The sequence below is a fragment of the Scyliorhinus canicula genome, chromosome 8 (assembly GCF_902713615.1).
Source record: "Scyliorhinus canicula chromosome 8, sScyCan1.1, whole genome shotgun sequence".
Lineage (NCBI taxonomy): Eukaryota > Metazoa > Chordata > Chondrichthyes > Carcharhiniformes > Scyliorhinidae > Scyliorhinus > Scyliorhinus canicula.
In genome coordinates this window covers 185,543,232-185,562,105 of record NC_052153.1, presented here as the reverse complement: position 1 = coordinate 185,562,105, position 18,874 = coordinate 185,543,232, and the positions used below count along the sequence as shown (strand labels likewise).

The window sequence follows — 18,874 nt, the reverse complement described above, 5'->3', positions numbered from 1 at the left end:
TCTTCCCGGGGCAATAAATGCCAGCCTTGTCAGGAACACACACTTCCCCTGAATGAATAAAAAGGGAAGCCCTCACCTTTGAGAATGGCAAGCAGTCTTTATCCGCTTCCTTATCTTTCACTTCAAAGTCATAAAGTGCTTTGCACTGTGGTGGAGGCTGAGGTAAAGGTTTAATGATCTGGACAAAGTTGGTGGGGAAAAAACCATGGACACCACTAACTTCCCCATGGTACCAATTTTCATCCACTTGTCGTCGCAGGATAATGATGTCACCCTTGTTGAACTTCAGATCACCAGGCTCTTTTCCTTCATAGTTGTACAACGCTTTGGCACACGGTAGTTGAGGTATACCCTGCAACACAATGCAAGTTAAACATTTTAAACATATTTCATTCCCCATCACCATAAATTATGTAAAACCTCATACTTAAATCTTGCTGAGGCCGGAGTACCATTTTGAAGGTGAACTGCAAACTTTCTCAGGTTAAACATCTGTCCTTGGTGAATTTTTTCCTTTAGATTTGCATCCATCAATGTGAGGGCGTGGGACATTACATTAGAACAGCTAAAGTTCAAAAAGTACTTCATTGGCTGTAAAGCACTTTGGGATTTCCTATGTTTGTGAAATGCACATTTTTTCTTTTGGGGCTTTTAATCTATTCCAACAACATGCCTCAGTCCCAACTTGTGCAAATCTTTCATATGACACCATTCTGATCTTTTGGGTATCAGTCTTTATTTTTCCTTTATTCTTTCATGGGGATATGGGCATCGCTGGCAGGGCCAGCACTTGCTGGCGACCCTAATTGCCCTTGAACTGAGTGGTTTGCTCGGTCATTTCAGAAGTTAAGAGTTAGCCACACTGCAGGGGTCTCGAGTCACATGTAGGCCAGGCCAGGTAAGGAAAGCAGATTCCCCTCCCTAAAGGCCATCTAGACAAATCAATAGTAGTTTCATGGCATCATGAACGGAGTCTAGATTTATTGAACTCCTGTGGTGGGATTTGAACCCTTGGCCCCAGAGCATAAGGCTGGGCCTCTGGACTACTGACTCAGTGACACTTCACCATCATCTCCTCCTGACCAACAGACCATTCCAAGATGTTGATCAGTGCCTTCTGTAAAATAGAACATGGCTTCCCAAACTTACCTTCCTTGAGATCCCCAAAATGAGATGTCACCTACTTATGCTAGATTGAAATACAGCTCTCAAGAAGCAGAGAGACATTGCTCTAGCCCACTGTACCACTCAGTCCATCACCAACAATAACTCTCCAAGTTCTGAAATATGTGTCCTCAAAGTTGGGTCCTACTCGGAAAGCACACTAAAATCTTCATATGAGATCCAAAATTTACCAGACATCTGCACCATTGTGTAATGGGGCGACACGGTAGCACAGTGGTTAGCATAATTGCTTCACAGCGCCAGAGTCCCAGGTTCGATTCCCGACTTGGGTCACTGTCTGTGGGTTCACCCCGTATCTGTGTGGGTTTCCTCCGGGTGCTTCGGTTTCCTCCCACAAGTCCCGAAAGACGTGCTTGTTAGGTGAATTGGACATTCTGAATTCGCCCTCCGTGTACCCAAACAGGCACTGGAACCCTGGTACTGCCCCTGCTAGCCTGGCAGTGCCACCTGGGCACCCTTGTAGTGCCAGGTTGGCACGGATGGCACAGCCAAGGTTCTTGGCTGGCAGTGCCAAGGTACTCATCTGCCATCAGCAGTGCCAGGGTGCTGCCCTGCCCAGAGGCTAGCCACCCTGGGGCCTTCGATCACCTGCCCCCCTCCCTCCCACCAAGTTACCATCCTGACCGGTTCCCATTTGTGGAGACCAGTGCTGAAGAGTGTCAGGCTGGGATCTCCTCGATAAGGCTGGTAGATACTGGGTGGCCGATCGATCTGGCTAGATCCCGGGGGAGGCCTCTCCAGGTCGCATCCCGCCCTGATTCCAATGGGACGCAGCTGATAGATTGGGCCCTAGATCAGCTTTAATGAGAGAGTAAACCACCTTTCCTCAGTGGAGCCATCGCATTCAGGAACATAGGAAGAGAAATTGTCCATTTCGCCCCTCAGTGACATGGCTGATTTTTGACCAAATTCCCATATGAAAAAATATCTTGGCTGACAAAACTGCTCTGTTTTAAAATTAATAATTAATCAAGCATCATTTACTGTTTGCCACAGAGCTTTGCAAACTTCTGCCAAGCTTTATCTATACGAGATTTCTTCACTTCACTCCTAAAGACCTGGCTTTAACTTTTAGGTGATGCCCTCGCCTGAGGCTTTCCAAGCAGTGGAAACAGTTTCCCTCCAACTACCCTCAAATTTGCTGTCATCTAAATGCCACAGAATGCAACCCGAGTCAATCTCTCTTGGTAATTTAACTCTAGTTCATCAACTTTCCAAATGCTTTCAAGTTTTCCAAGAAGTTTGAGCTTTATTGTGTTAGGATGAAAATGAGGATGTGCGAAACATGGACGATGGCAGACGTTTAGCTGTGATAACAGTTTATCTTCTGTCTCATTCCGCACACCTTCTTTATTGCAAATGACACATTCTGTTTGGAAACCCAATTCTTTTACATTGCCATATCTCACTTCACGGCCATCTATCTGAGGCAACTGAGACATGTGCTTGTCAGCGTGATTTATAACCGGGAAACACAATGAATTGGTATCGCACAAAAAAATGAATAGCTTGGAAGCAAACTGAAGTATGCAGCCCAATTTGATCCGCATAAATCGGAACATCTGAAGCCTGTGTGTTGGTAATGAGTGCCTTCTAAATACCGACTGCCAACTGTTACTAGTTGTAAAAAAAAACGTTGATATTGATGAAACAGAAGATTTGGGGGGGATTTTGTTTTAAAACTGTGAATTTCCATAGAAATGGGACATCATCAACTGCTCAGCAACAGTCACTAAAGTGGGCTAAAAAAGGGAGCTCAAGTCACAGTGTTCCATTTTAATGGCCATAAATGCAGGTTTGTATGAAGGTGCAACCTTGCCTACAAGTAGGGAGGTGGAGAGAGCAAGTCTCACTGTCTTTATGCTGAAATTGCCTGTGTGCAAATAAGGGTGCAGACAGCAGAATGAAAACTCACTCACAAGCCACAAGTCGATTAGTAAATAAAACCACAAATCTGTAAATGTAGCACGTTTTACTATGGGCGTAAAACGCGTTTATTGGAGTGTATTAACACGCCTCCGAGTTCGACGTGTGCTTAACACTGCTAGGCTCTGTTCTATGTAATTATTTAAGCTCTGGAGTCGCCAGCTGCCGTATAGGCAACGTCACAAGTATTCCAAGGTCAAATTCAAAGTAATAAAGACGATACACCGATTAGTCAAGTTCAAACGATCAATATTTATTATACAGTTAATAATAAATACTCATGCACACACACACTAAGAGACTAAGCTACAACTAAACATAAGCAAACAGAATACTTATCTAACAGGAACAGGCAAGGTCAGAGAACGAGGCCTTCGTCCTGGTTTTGTCTGCAGCCTTCAGCAAGCGTTCTGGCACTTGGGAGTCTAGTGGGCTTGGATCGCGTAGCGAGCGTTGAACTTACGGTTTCGGCGGCTGGTGCTCAACGGCTGGAGTCAGGATACCAGGTGTCAGTCGGGGCCGGAGCACAGGTTTAACAGACCGGACAACAAGAGGTCCCTATCTTTTATAGGGGTTCCGTTGTCCTTCCCTCTTCTCGGGCGTGCTCTACCTATTGGATCAATTTCTTATCGATACTGGATTAATTCCCCAATGCGAGGGGGTCTCCGTGATGGAGGGGGCGTTTCTTATGTCCTTTTGTTCGGAGGTTTCTGGTGCCTCGATGTCTGGGTCTTGATTGGAATGTGTCCATTCAGAACCAAATGTATCTATTGTGTGGGTGTTCAAGTCTGATGGCCTCATTAGCATGCAAAGCGTTTTGCCATTTGCACCTAGCTAAGGTCTTTCCACCTGAGCCCAAACTGGTTTCTGCTGCTGCAGAATGCAAACTGCTCTTTGCAGACTGCTGTTCTGGCTGAACTGTCTGTTTCTCAGCAGCCTTCCATTTTAGTTTGGCTCAGTGTCCATTTTGCGTGGCCAGCATGGCTACATTCCCTCCTTGTGATCCTCACAATCATACTATTGTGAAGGATCACCTATGTACTTTGCCTCCTTGTGTTCTGACCTCTTGCCAGTTCCTGTTCTACTCTGTTCTAAACTATGGGAAGAAGAGAAAAAAAATTTTAACTAACATTTCTACTTGGCCCTATGTCAAAGGGACATGCATTACTACAATTGGGAACCTCTACCTATCACTATTAACCTTAACCTTAACTTAAACATTTAATCACTCTAAACCTTAACCATTCACACCACAACATCACACTTCCCAACTCGGCAGTCGAGTATGGAACAATATAATACATGGCTGAATTTTATTTACAGAGTGTTGTAATCAGTGAGGGGTTGAGGGGTTTGGTGGAATCCGAAGATGGGGGATTGCACTCTATAGATGGGTGAGGTGCTGGAACGAGAGGCTCTCCTCTTCCATTTCCTCAACCTGAGGGTCTGCACTAGGATGGTGAGGATCGCAATCACCAACAGTGATTCGATTATGTAGGACATGGAGTACCACGTCATGAATTTAGTACACCAGGTCTGAACCTCGCTGATCAGAGCTGAGCACTGGGGGTTTGCTGTACTAGAAACATTTACGGTGGGGGTTGTGGGGGAAACGTGTCTTGTTTCCACACATATACATATGACATTAAATAGTAATAAGTGGGCTTCCATCATTTTGCTGTTCTTCTTCTTTCTCTTCCTTCTTCCTCCGGTATTGACAATCCTGGCTTCGACCTCTGTCTCGTCCTTTGAAACCTTTGGGATCAAGCACAGTATCTGTCAATACACAGTTTAAGACCTTTACTTGTTAGTGCATCTGTCTTTCAAAACCCAATTGACCCTTTAAAATGACTGGCTAAGTCACACCCTGTGACTCCCCTCATTTTTTTTTTTTTCAAAAAGCGAATTTAAAGACCAGCATACACCTAACAATCCTTCCTTCTGCGAGCCGTCTCGCAGGCTTTGCTGATTTACCATCCGAATGTTTCCGGATGTAAATAGCATGTGGGATGGCGGCCGAAGGGCTACCTAACGTAAAATGAAAACAAAATTTGGAAAGAAACATCCGAATGAGTTGCGTATGGGCCGCTACGGGTACGAGTTGGATGGGATCCCCGGGTAGGGCGTGCTGTGCCATACCCGAGCTTGGCTGACCAAGGGTTGGTTCTCAGACAGGGCGGGTCCTCAGTGCCGTTTGTCCACTGCCTGAGTAACCTGGAAAGAAACGGGTACGAATGTGTTTACCATGACTTGCAGCCTCTATTTCGCCGAATAGAGGGGCACCTAAAAACAATGGAGCCAAGGTGCTCCAACTGAGGACATCACTGAAGTTCTCAGAGATATCTGCAGATAAACTATTTGGCGTGTGGCCTTACAACTTTGGAAAAGATCTCCAATCAAACCGAAGTTCTCAAAAGTTTCGGCAGACAAGCTAACGTGTATGTGAGGTGGTCACAATCTTTTCAGCTGAAAAGAAGATGTCCATCCTCCAACTGAAACATTGTACAATCCTGAGACAAACAAACATAAAACGAAGACAAACATACGTGCAGGTTCCATCAGAAAGGACATCGTTTCCCTCAAACGATTCCTATCTTACATCATCTGGACACCTCACTTTGATTCTGCCTCTGTGAACAGGGTCACAAAGGGGTTGCCGTGTCGGGAGTCAGACACCGTGTCGTCCTGCTCTCCCGGATCCCACACCCTTGTGTGGATCAGGCATGCTATTTTGGAGTTGTGTGACCGGGGGTCACTCTCGTCATTGCGGACAAGTCTGTAGGAATTGTCCCTGTGCCATTGTGTGGCGTCGAGTGTGTTGTCGGGGTAGTCGGGGTCGGGTGGTGGTTCGGGGTTTTTGAGGTAAGTGACTTCCATGGGGTCACTGGAGTCGGGGTCGTAGTTGGTGCAGTGTGGGCTGTATGGCTGTGTGCTGTCGCTGTCTTCAGAGTCAGTGTCTGTCCTACTGTCTCTGCTGTGGCAGCTTGTGGGCGTGTCGGGGCGTGGTCTGTAGTGGTCTGTGGGCGGAGTCGTGGGCGAGTCCGTGGATGAACTGGTCTGTGAGGGGGATGGTGGAAAAGTGTCTCTGGTGGGCGGGGTGAAGTGTTCTGCTGCATCTAGCAGGACATGGTGTGCATGGTTGGCCTGTGTTCCATATGCCTTTAACTGGTTTATATGGAACCACGCGGTCTTCCCATTAGGATACTTTATCCTGTAAACGGAGGGGCTAATTTTGTCCGAAATTGAGTAGGGACCGGAATATTTTGGAGCCAAAAAACTGCTGGGGTTATAAACAGATAACATTACCTGTTGCCCAACCTGGAATTCTGTGGTGTGTACGGTCTTATTGAAACAGGCAGTACGTTGCTGTCGGCGTTTCCCTAGCTGGACTGCGGCTGCGAGCTGTGCAGACCTCACAGTCTCAACTAGTTCTTTAACTGCCTTTTCATGTGTGAGGGCCGTCACTTCGGGGCTTGTCATGTCCAGTCCTAAAAGGAATTCTGTACCTTTCATAGGGCGTCCGGTCATGAGTGTGTGTGGTGTGTATCCTGTCGATGTGGAGACAGTGTTCCTTATGAACATAAGTGCAAATGGGAGCACTGAATCCCATGTGGAATTATTCTGTTGAACCATTTTCCTAAGGGTAGTTTTTAGGGTCCGATTCATGCGCTCCACAATCCCGCTGGACTGTGGATGATACGCAATGTGGAAGTTCTGTTTGATTCCGAATATTGTCAGGACGTTCCTCATGACCCGTCCTGTAAAGTGAGATCCCTGGTCCGAATCGATACTTCGGGGTAAACCCCATCTCGTGAAGATGTGGTGGGTCAGGATCTTTGCAGCTGTCTTTGCTGTATTTGTTCGTGAGGGAAATGCCTCTACCCACTTGGTAAAGGTATCTATCACCACCAGAACGTATTTATAGCCATTCCGACAAGGGGGCAATGGACCTATAAAGTCGATCTGGAGGTTTGTCCAAGGGCCGTTAACTGGGCGAGTATGCCGAAGTTGTGCCTTCTTAGAATACCGCTCCGGGTTATTCTGAGCACAAATCAGGCAATTCTCTATGTAGTGCGTTACATCATTCCTGAGATCAGGCCACCAACAGAGTTGCCTGAGGTGCCTCGTTGTTGCATCAATTCCCTGATGCCCGTGTCCGTCATGGAACAAGGCAATCATCTGATTCCTGTCCTGCTGTGGGACCACATAAAGTCGGTCCTTAATGATCACACCCTCATGTGTGGTCAGTGCGTGTTTAAAGTGCTCGTAAGCAGGCACAAAGTTTCCCTTGAAAACCTCCCTGAGGTCTCCGTCCTGTTTTTGTGCTGCCACGAGATCTTTAATATCAGTCTGTGAGACTTGGACTGCGCTCACAGGGGCGCTAGCTGGTGCGCTAGCTGGGGGGGGTCCATAAGTGTCCTCTCCTGGAACCTGCCTTAGCCAACGCGTCGGCTTTTACATTCCCAGGTGGTGATGACCTATGGTGGCTGCGAACTTTTATAATGCCGAAGGTCCTGTCCTTCGCTTTCGCTAAAATATGCTGGAGTAGAGGGGCTGATGGAAGGGGTTTCCCGTCTGCGGAGACAAAACCTCGTGTCCTCCACAGGGGCAGAAAATCGGTTAAACTGTTACAGACATATAAGCTGTCTGAATATATGTCTGCTGGGCTGGGGAAAGAATCGGGGTGGTCCACTATGTACGCTATGGCTGCTAGCTCTGCTGCCTGCGCGCCTAAGTGACCTGGCAACTTAAGAGCAATTTCTTCGAGAGCGCGCCCCTGCGCGTCCTCTACATAGATGCCGCATCCTGTGATACGCTCACCATTTAAAACTGTGGAGGAACCGTCTACATAAATCCTCAAGGGTCCACACGTGTCTGTGGGCTGGGGGCTTTGTTTCGGGTTCCCTATCTTCCTGGGGGGTGTTTTTGCTAAAAAGGGTCCTGTATTATGCAGGGGAGCTACAATTTCACAGTCATGGGGCTGTCCTGGGTATTGGAGGTTGTCGGCTAAGTATGTGTGGGTGCGTGTCCGTTTCACTGTAATGTCCCGTCCTTGTAAGAGTAGGGTCCACCTAGCTGCCCTAATCTGGCTAACTGAACCGTCCTTCAGTCGACCGTCTAGTAGTAGCTGTGTGGGTGTGTGTTCGGTCAGAATAGTGATGGGGTTTAGTCCGGTGATGTATGAGAAATACTGCACTGCCCAGAAGACAGCAAGGAGGTGCCTCTCACAGGCTGAAAATCCTTGTTCTACTGGGTCTAACAGTCGGGAGGCATAAGCCACTGGTCTTAGCTGCTCGTGCCGTTCCTGAAGCAACACGGCCGAGCGGGTCAGATCTGTGCTAGCTACCTCGATTGCGAAAGGGGAAAGTGGGTCGGGGACTAGCAGCGCGGGTGCTGCACTAAGGGCTCGTTTCAACTCTTCCACAGCGCCTGTATGCTGCGGAAGCCATTCCCAGGGGGCTCCTTTCTTAAGGAGGTCTGAAAGTGGGGCGGCTTTTGTCGCGAATCCGTCGATGTGGTTCCGACAATAGCCAACCAGTCCTAAAAACGACCGGAGGGCTGATACATTCTGGGGAAGGGGCAATTTGACAATCGAATCAATTCTTTTGAATTCGATCTCGCGTTTGCCGTGCGTGATGACTGATCCCAAATACATCACTTTACTTTCCAATATTTGGGCCTTTTTCGGGTTAACTTTACAGCCAATTTCAGTTAAGAGTTCTAGGAGTTCGGCCAGAAGCGTAATGTGCTCTGCCTTTGTGTCTGTCTGCAGTAGTAGGTCGTCTACATACTGTACCAGACAATCGGGTCGGGAAAATTTCTCTAATCCACTTGCCAGCTGTCGGTGGAAAATGGAGGGTGAATTGTGGAATCCTTGTGGGAGGCATGTCCACGTGTACTGCTGTGTTTTAAAAGTGAATGCGAATTTGTATTGGCACGCTTTTGCCAATGGTATTGACCAGAATCCATTACTGATGTCCAATACCGTGAAGTACTTGGCGTTGAGACCCTGCTTGAGCATGGTCTCGGGACTAGTAGCTACCGTTGGGGCTACTGCGGGGGTTACTTTGTTGAGTTCCCGATAATCGATGGTCAGACGCCATGATCCATCGGGCTTCCTCACTGGCCAAATAGGGGCATTGTTGGTGGAGGCTACCGTTCTCAGTACACCTTGGTCCAACAAGCTGCCTATAACCTTTTCTATTTCCACCTCTGCCTCGAGGGGAAATCTATATTGCTTTTGCGGTCGGGGGTCCTGTCCGGTAACATGAACTTGTCCAGTCATTCTGCCACAGTCATGACGGTGACTTGCAAATGCTGTCCTGTGTTTGTTTAGTAGGGCCTTAATTTGTCTGTCGGTGTGGAGTGTAGTCAGGTCGAATGAGTACTCTCCCACTGCGCTAATCCGATTAGCGTAGTCTCCTACTGTGAGGGTGGCTGGGGCTCTGTCTGATCTCGCCATTCGCCAGACACACTGGTTCACTGGGTCGAACGACAAGCTGTGGGCGTTCATAAAATCTATCCCCAGGATGTGCTCTGCTGTCCGGGGAAGATTTACTAAAACTACGGGGTGCCTTGTGCTAATGTTCCCTAGCTGGATCGCTACGGGTGCTGTGATATGTCCCTGCTGCGAGTGTCCGGTGAACCCGCTAAGTGTGATGGTGGAGGTGGTCGGCCACGTGTCTGCGTGTGCCGTGGTTGTGGAGTTAATGGTGGTGCGGGATCCTCCTGTGTCCCACAATAACTCTATGGGCTTCCCTTTGACTTTTGCCGTGACTACGGGCCTCCCTGATGAGTCCCATAGTGTGTCACAGACCCAAGTGGGGGAGCCCGAACACCGTCAGTTCGTCTCGTCCACATTGGTGGGTCCTGACTGTACTGCTACATTGTGGATGGGTTTTGCCTTGTTGCGGTTCAGAGTGCCTGTCTGCTGGCCTCTCTGAGATCGCTGGGGTGCATTACACTCTTTTGCCCAATGCCCTAACTGTCCACAGTTATAGCATTCCTGTCCTTTCTGTTGAGGGCTGCTCTTGCCTTCATTTACCCATGCGGGCTTCTGGTGCTCTCTGACTGCTTGGATATCTGCAGCAGCCTGAGCCTCTTCTGGGGATCTAACCTTTGCTTTTGCCTGAAGCGATTGCTCCCAAGCGCGGGACAATCTTTTGAGGACCCATTTCTCGTTATGGGCCTCTTCTGAGGGGTCGTAATTATTGCAAGCGCTCTGTCCTGCTTCTGTTGCGTGTGAGATAATTGTGCGCGTCCACTTAACCATGTTTTCGCGGGTTAAATGCGCTCTATCTAGCTGTCCGAAAACTGCGCTGAAGTGAATCCACAGCCTTCCTGCGAATGCTGTGGGGTGTTCAGATCTCTTCTGCCTGCACTTATTCAAGCCTTCTACGGGGTCACCTCTATTGTACCCGATGGCATCTAAAATAGCAGTGTGCATCTCCTCTAGGCTGCCTCCTGCCACGTTTTGTGGGTCGGGGAGGGCTGCCACTACACTCTGGTCTAAGCTCAGCACGGTGAGCTTAACCTGCTCTCTCTCATCCAGGCCGTACATGGTAGCCTGCTGTTTTACTTTCGCGAAGAACTGGTGGGGGTCTGCGGTGGGGAGGAACGGAGTGATCTTTTCACAAGCGTCCCTTAGCTGGGTTACTGTTAAAGGGGTGGTGTAAGTTATGTCTGGGGCGCCTTCTGATTCGGCTTTCCTCTGTGTGGTTACGGGATTCATGGGTGCGGTTATGATCTGAGCTGTGGGGGGTTGGGGTGCCTGTCGTTTCTGCTGAGCTGCGGGCGCACATGTTCCCTGAACATAACGCTGCGCTGTCTCGCTTAATTCCTGCCAATCTGGGGCGTTTTCCCCATCTAACTGTGCTCCAAAGGTGCTTTGGAAGCCATTCTGCACCGAAAGCAGAGATTGCAGTTCCGCAATCTGTTTTCTGCATTTCGCGTGGTCAACTGTGCTTTGTCTTTGTTCGGTCGTTGCAGCGTGGAGTGCTCTCAAAGCTGCTTTGAGATCCGAACATTGCCTCTGCAATGCCTCCACCTGCTTCTCCGATTCCTGTCTTATCAGAACGGCACGTTGCACGTCCTGATAGGCTTTCTCATACTGGGTCTGGGAACTGTTCAGATGAGCTAGACAAGACTGGTGAGCCCTCTTGGCATCATCCACCTCTCTATCCTTCTCTGCCAACTTCCCTTTTAATTCCAGGTTTTCTTTCTCGATGTCCCTGACATCGACCTTACTCATTCGGTTCCTTTCCTCTAAATCTGCCCGGAGCGTCCTGATGACCTCCTCTGCGCCTCGCAACTGTGCCAAGCAGGACACAATCGCCATCGGCTTGCGTGCTTTACCTAAACTCTTTTTGTGTATCTGAGAGAGGTTCTCCCACCAAGTATGACCTATACTTCCGGGACCTGTCTCCTCATTTGCACAAAACTCTTTCCAAAGGGGCCATCCCTTTCCCTGCAGATATTTGCGGAGTTCCAGCTCCCACGTGGGACACTGGCCTACTCTGCTACTGCTGCTGGTCGCTGCGACCACAAACCTTTCTGGGTCCATCAGACGTTCCATTGCCTGCATGGCCATTTCCTCTGACTCTCTTTTTATAATTTGGAACAGGGGGTTGTTGGGGTGGTGTTTCGTGAAAAGGGTACGGCTTACGCTATTTTCCGATTACAAAACTACCGAAAGTTTGTCGCAACAAAAAGCTTTCAGTTTTACCTTACAGCCCTGTTAGTACGCATGCACTAAAACACACTTCCGAATTTCGCTTATTATTTTGAACACCTTGAATACTTGTGATCTCTTTCTTTCTCTGCAATTTGGAGTTCTAATTCAAATTTCAGGGTCCTGGACACTGTGGTGTTTCCACTTGCAACAGGGTCCCGGCGGATGTCGCCACTAAATGTTGCACGTTTTACTATGGGCGTAAAACGCGTTTATTGGAGTGTATTAACACGCCTCCGAGTTCGACGTGTGCTTAACACTGCTAGGCTCTGTTCTATGTAATTATTTAAGCTCTGGAGTCGCCAGCTGCCGTATAGGCAACGTCACAAGTATTCCAAGGTCAAATTCAAAGTAATAAAGACGATACACCGATTAGTCAAGTTCAAACGATCAATATTTATTATACAGTTAATAATAAATACTCATGCACACACACTAAGAGACTAAGCTACAACTAAACATAAGCAAACAGAATACTTATCTAACAGGAACAGGCAAGGTCAGAGAACGAGGCCTTCGTCCTGGTTTTGTCTGCAGCCTTCAGCAAGCGTTCTGGCACTTGGGAGTCTAGCGGGCTTGGATCGCGTAGCGAGCGTTGAACTTACGGTTTCGGCGGCTGGTGCTCAACGGCTGGAGTCAGGATACCAGGTGTCAGTCGGGGCCGGAGCACAGGTTTAACAGACCGGACAACACGAGGTCCCTATCTTTTATAGGGGTTCCGTTGTCCTTCCCTCTTCTCGGGCGGGCTCTACCTATTGGATCAATTTCTTATCGATACTGGATTAATTCCCCAATGCGAGGGGGTCTCCGTGATGGAGGGGGCGTTTCTTATGTCCTTTTGTTCGGAGGTTTCTGGTGCCTCGATGTCTGGGTCTTGATTGGAATGTGTCCATTCAGAACCAAATGTATCTATTGTGTGGGTGTTCAAGTCTGATGGCCTCATTAGCATGCAAAGCGTTTTGCCATTTGCACCTAGCTAAGGTCTCTTTACCTGGGCCCAAACTGGTTTCTGCTGCTGCAGAATGCAAACTGCTCTTTGCAGACTGCTGTTCTGGCTGAACTGTCTGTTTCTCAGCAGCCTTCCATTTTAGTTTGGCTCAGTGTCCATTTTGCGTGGCCAGCATGGCTACAGGCTGGGAAAGGGGGTCAAGATTGGTCATGTAAATGTGATAGCGAGGCCGACAGCTACGCACATGCACACACCCATCAATCTCCCCCGCAATGCTCCACCAGCCTCTGATCCCTCAGACCCCCAAACTCCAACACTGTTAAAGCTGACCTCTTACTGTACTGAAGAAATGTGCAAATTTCTGGGATCTAAATGTTGCAATGACTTCTCATGTCCAGATGAATGTCACACCTCATGGGTTCTGAGTAAGTGCTGCGCTTATACTGGGAAGGTGTTAATGTTTCCTGGCAATTAGAATATAAGAAAATCACTGTGTGGCTACCACGGATCATTTAATCACTGAACCATCAGGAGCAACTGCCGTGAATAAAATAAATAAGGTACACGGTAAAGTGCTTATACTGCCCTGGACTGGTATGCTATGATATTCAAAATGGACACAGAGACATGAAAATTCCATTCAGAACATTGAAGTTTGGCTGACTGAGAATTGAAGAGTCTGCTGCATGGAACTTTGCTTCAAGGCATCCAGTTGCCACGTGAACAATCCAGTTGTTTCTGTCACCATTACCTTGTTAGGTGGATAATTTCTAGCACTCGCTGATGGCCCAGCAACCACCCACCAGAAGGATCAAAATGTTTAACTTCAATTGACCCCATCATTGACGGTCATGCTAGCTAAGTCACAAACTCTGAAATTCACTCCCTGTACTGCTCTTTGTATGTTAGGTGAGACACATTTGAGTGGCATTGCACAACGCCGAGATCAAATACTTGTTTTAACAGTAGTAATTTCCATGAGAATGCGACAATCACGGCAATTTTGACAAATGGAAATGGATTTTGGATGATTAGTGACGCAATAGAGAAGAATTGAAGCTGCAGAGTTATGGACTTTTAAGGGATATCTTGGACAAGTCACACTACTAATTAAGGGCGGCACGCTGGTTAGCACTGCTGCCTCACAGCGCCAGGGATCTGGGTTCTATTGCGACCTTGGGTGACTGCTGCTGTGGGGTTTGTATGTTCTCCATGCGGCTGCGTGGGTTTCTTCCAGGTGCTCCGGTTTCCTCCCACAGTCCAAAGACGTGCAGGTTAGGTGGATTGGCCGTGCTAAATGTCCAAAAGGTTAGGTGGGGTTACAGGGATGAGGTGGGGACGTGGGCCTAGGTAGGGTGCTATTTTGGAGAGTTGGTGCAGGTTCGATTGACCAAATGGCCTCCTTCTATACTGTAGGGATTCTATGATGCTAAGAGGTGCCAGTAAAATCTGCGATCAAAACGACTCTGCTGACCAAGGTCAGGAAGATAGAGTTGGAATTTCTTCGGCACGTAATAAGAAATCATGATTTTGATAGTCTGATACTGATGGGAAAGATCATCTCTCTTTACAACAATCTGAGGTCCCTATCTGCTTCAAGAAGACGACCATCAACCCTGTACCAAAAAAAAGTCAAGCAGCGTGCCTTAATGACTATCGTCCAGTGGCTCTGACATCCATCATCATGAAGTGCTTCAAAAGGTTAGTCATGGCACGAATCAACTCCAGCCTTCCGGATTGCCTTGATCCACTACAGTTTGCCTACCGCTGCAACAGGTCCACAGCAGACGCCATCTCCATGGCCCTGCACTCTACCCTGGAACACCTAGATAACAAAGACACCTATGTCAGACTCCTACTTATCGACTACAGCTCAGCCTTCAACACCATCATTCCTACGAAACCTCCAAACTCCTTGGCCTTGGCTCCTCCCTCTGCGACTGAATTCTGAACTTTCTAACCACAGGCCACAATCAGTAAAGATAGGCAACAACACCTCCTCCACGATCCTCCTCCAACATCCTCAACACCGGTGCCCCACAAGGCTGTGTCTTCAGCCCCCTACTATACTCCTTATACACCTATGACTGTGTGGCCAAATTCCCCTCCAACCCGATTTTCAAATTTGCTGATGATACCACCGTAGTGGGTCGGATTTCAAACAATGACAAGACAGAGTATAGGAATGAGATAGAGAATCTGCTGAACTGGTGCGACGACAATAATCTCTCCCTCAATGTCAACAAAACGAAGGCGATTGTCATCGACTTTAGGAAGCGTAGTGGAGAACATGCTCCTGTCTACATCAATGGGAACGAAGTAGAAAGGGTTGAGAGCTTCAAGTTTTCAGGTGCACAGATCACCAACAGCCTGTCCTAGCCCCCCCCCCCCTCCCCATGCCGACACTATAGTTAAGAAAGCCCACCAACGACTACTTTCTCAGAAGACTAAAGAAATTTGGCATGTCAGCTACGACCCTCACCAACCTCTACAGATGCACCATTGAAAGCATTCTTTCTGGTTGTATCACAGCTTGGTATGGAGCCTGCTCTGCCCAAGACCGCAGGAAACTACAAAAGGTTGTGAATGTAGCCCAGTCCATCATGTAAACCAGCAGCCTCCCATCCATTGACTCTACCTATAATTCCCGCTGCCTCGGAAAGGCAGCCAGCATAATTAAGGACCCCACGCACCCCGGACATACTCTCTTCCACCTTCTTCCGTCAGGAAAAAGATACCAAAGTTTGAGGTCACATACCAACCGACTCAAGAACAGCTTCTTCCCTACTGCCATCAGACTTTTGAATGGACCTACTTTGTATTAAGTTGATCTTTTCTCTACACCTTGCTATAACTGTAACATTATATTCTGCAGTCTCTCCTTCCTTCCCTATGTACGGTATGCATTGTTTGTACAGCATGCAAGAAACAATACTTTTCACTGTATACTAATACATGTGACAATAATAAATCAAATAAAATCAAATCAAAATTATTGGTAAAAGAGATCGAGGTAGAAAAAGAGCGATCTTTCTAAAGAGAGAGAATTCCCATGAAATGTATAATGGTAACATTTTGAAAATAGCCACTGTCTCATTTTATGGGGCTACCATATTGACGTCAGAAACCACTTGGAAACACTCTGCAGGAATCCTGCAGTTCTCCAAGTAAAGTGACAACCTCGGAAACAACATGAGCAGTTGCAAGGCACCAAAAGCTTCAGACCACAAAGGAATGCTTGGAAAATGGAAAGTTATTTGGGTCGCGGCAACAGAGGTTTGTCAAAGTCTTTACAACTGACTCTATTGCATAGGTGCTTTTATTTGTTTGTGCTCACTGCACTGTGTGGTAAAAGTAACCAGCAGTAACCAGAGAAATGCTAGATTACGGTGCAATCTCCTGACAGTGACGCACAACATTTTCAGCTCACCAAGGCTTTCAGCAGCTGTGTCCACTTAATCTACATAAGCTTTGAAAGAGTTCAGTATTGTTCCGTGCTTCCCCACATCCCCTCCCCCCTCCCACAAAAAAAAACTATTCTTTTAAAGTTTTCTTTCATCCTGAAAACATTGATTTGTGGTGATGGGTGCAAGGGTGCTTGTAATCCTGTACTTCTGTAAATTAGCCATCATTCATGAGGGGTCTAGACAGGGGGGCGTGTCCAAGACATGGGTGACTGTGGAAAGCATTGCTAACCGGTCCTCATTTGATCCTCAGTCACGCACACACCTGATTTGGTTTAAGTTGCCTTTGGGCCAATTTTAGTCCCTTACTGCCACTCGAATTCATCAGTCAAGGAAATCCTTGTTCTTTTTCAACCCTGTTTCCGTTTGAAAGTGGAAATCAGTGCTCATTAAGACCTGGATATATACAAAATAAAACTAAAACATACAAAATGAAAGAAAATTCCCCCCAAAACTGATTTCATTTGTAGAATTGCAAACAATATTGCACAAACAGTTTTGCATGCAATCTCAATATTCTAGTCACGGGATTAAAATTGCAACTCGGCAGGGTTTGTGTTCATTACATTGAATCTGCAACACACAACAGGCTATTTAACCCAAATGATATTAATAATACTAATAATAATAATCGCTTATTGTCACAAGTAGGCTTCAGTGAAGTTACTTGAAAAGCCCCTAGTCACCACATTCCGGCCCCTGTTCGCGGAGGCCGGTACGGGAATTGAACCCGCGTTGCTGGCATTGTTCTGCATTACAAGCCTACTGTGCTAAATCAAGCATCATGAGTCGCTTGCCACCCTATTTCACCTCACCCTATCAGCATATTCTTTCACTGAGTACCTTCAAGGAGGAGATAGACGCATGTTTAATTAGTAATGGGTTGAAGGTTTGTGCAGAGACCAGGGGTGACAGTTCTAAAATTAAGGGATCTCCCATATAAGATGAGAATTGGTTTTCTCTCAGGGCCATTGGTCTGTAGAATTCTCAGCCCCTTAGTTCCGTGCAGGCTGGATCATTAAATATTTTTAAGGTTGAGCTACATAGGTTTTTGATGAACAAGGGAGTCGAAGGGTATCAGGGGGAGGCACGAAAGTGGAGCTGAGGCCGCAATCAGATTAGCCATGATCTTATCAAATGGCGAACAAGTATGTTCGTAGTTGGGGCTATTTTCCTTGGAGAGGAGAAGGTTGAGATGAGATCTGATAGAGGTGCTCAAAGTCATGAGGAGTTTGGACAGAACAGATAGAGAGATACTGTTCCCATTGTTGAAGGATTGAGAATCAGAGGGCACAGGTTTAAGATAACTTGAAAAGAAGCAATGGCAATACAAGGAAAATCGTTTTCATGCAACGAGTGGTTTGGATCTTGAATCAGCTGCCTGAGAGTGTGGTGGTGGCAGAGTCAACTGAGGGTTTCAAAAGTGAGTTGGATCATTATCTGAAAAAGAAAAAAACGGCTAGACTACGGGGAGCAAGGGTAATGGCCCTCGGTGAATTGCTCCTTAAGAGGTCAGCATGGAGATGATGGGCCGAAGGGTGATCCTCCATGCTGTAACCATTCTATGATGAACTGGAACAGAAGTGAATGAACCAGATAAAAACAGAAAATGACCTTCCATGATCTCTGTTGTCATCAGCTACAGTTTATCAGTATTCATCCCTCTTTACAGGCCCATTCCTAAAGGTAAGCGCTTGCTGAACTGCTCTTTTAACGTTTCATTGCTAAATAAATATGCTTTAAGTACTGAGCATTACAGCCTGATAGTTATTGGACTAAAATTAAGAGACACAGGAAGGCATACTTAAAGCAAGACTTTATCAAAATCATTAACACCGATTTAATGGCATTCTTTGATGTTGAGTTATGAGGCACAAATTGACAATTAACAACATAAAAACAGTGGAATACAAATATGGAATCAGCCTATATTTGATTGGCAGTATGTTGCTGCTGTTTCACTTCCTCTATTGGCTCAGCTGAAACGTCCTCATGTTTGATGTTGAGTATTGTAATGTGCAAAGGCTTGTCACAACTTAGATCATAGAATTTACAGTGCAGAAGGAGGCCATTTGGCCCGTCATGTCTGCACTGGCCCTTGGAAAGAGCACCCTACCCAAGCCCACACCTCCACCCTACCCCAGTAACCCCACCCCACCTTTTTTTTGGACACTAAATGCATTTAGCATGGCCAATCCACCTAACCTGCACACCTTTGGACTGTGGGATGAAACCGGAGCACCTGGAGGAAACCCACGCAGACACGGGGAGAACATGCAGACTCCGCACAGACAGTGACCCAAGCCGGGAATTGAACCTGGGACACTGGAGCTGTGAAGCAACTGTGCTAACCACTGTGCTACCATGCTGCCCCTTGGAGCCCATAATACTCACCAATGGCCTCTTGAAATAAAAGCACCAGTTTGCGTTCCACTTGCAGGATGTTGGGAGTCACCTCAAATCATTTCCAATGAACCTTTGAAGCATATGGGCCCCTGTACATAACTTGATATTTAAAATGATGCACACTGCAGTAATTTATGAAGGTCAAAGCTCCTTTTTTTGTGGAAAAAGTGAAAAGTCACTGCAAATGCTGAAAGTGATTTGATAATGCATCTG

At 47.0% G+C, this 18,874-nt stretch overlaps 1 protein-coding gene across 6 annotated transcripts in view; it reads right to left on the bottom strand.

The window, feature by feature from the left end:
* sh3rf1 (SH3 domain containing ring finger 1) overlaps positions 1 to 18,874 on the bottom strand; it is a 202,360-nt gene that overhangs the window by 64,324 nt on the left and 119,162 nt on the right. For all 6 annotated transcript variants that reach the window (XM_038805836.1, XM_038805841.1, XM_038805840.1 and 3 more), the window contains exon 3: positions 77 to 352. In XM_038805836.1, the coding sequence (XP_038661764.1) occupies positions 77 to 352 (276 nt within the window). The remainder of the gene's footprint in view (positions 1 to 76; positions 353 to 18,874) is intronic.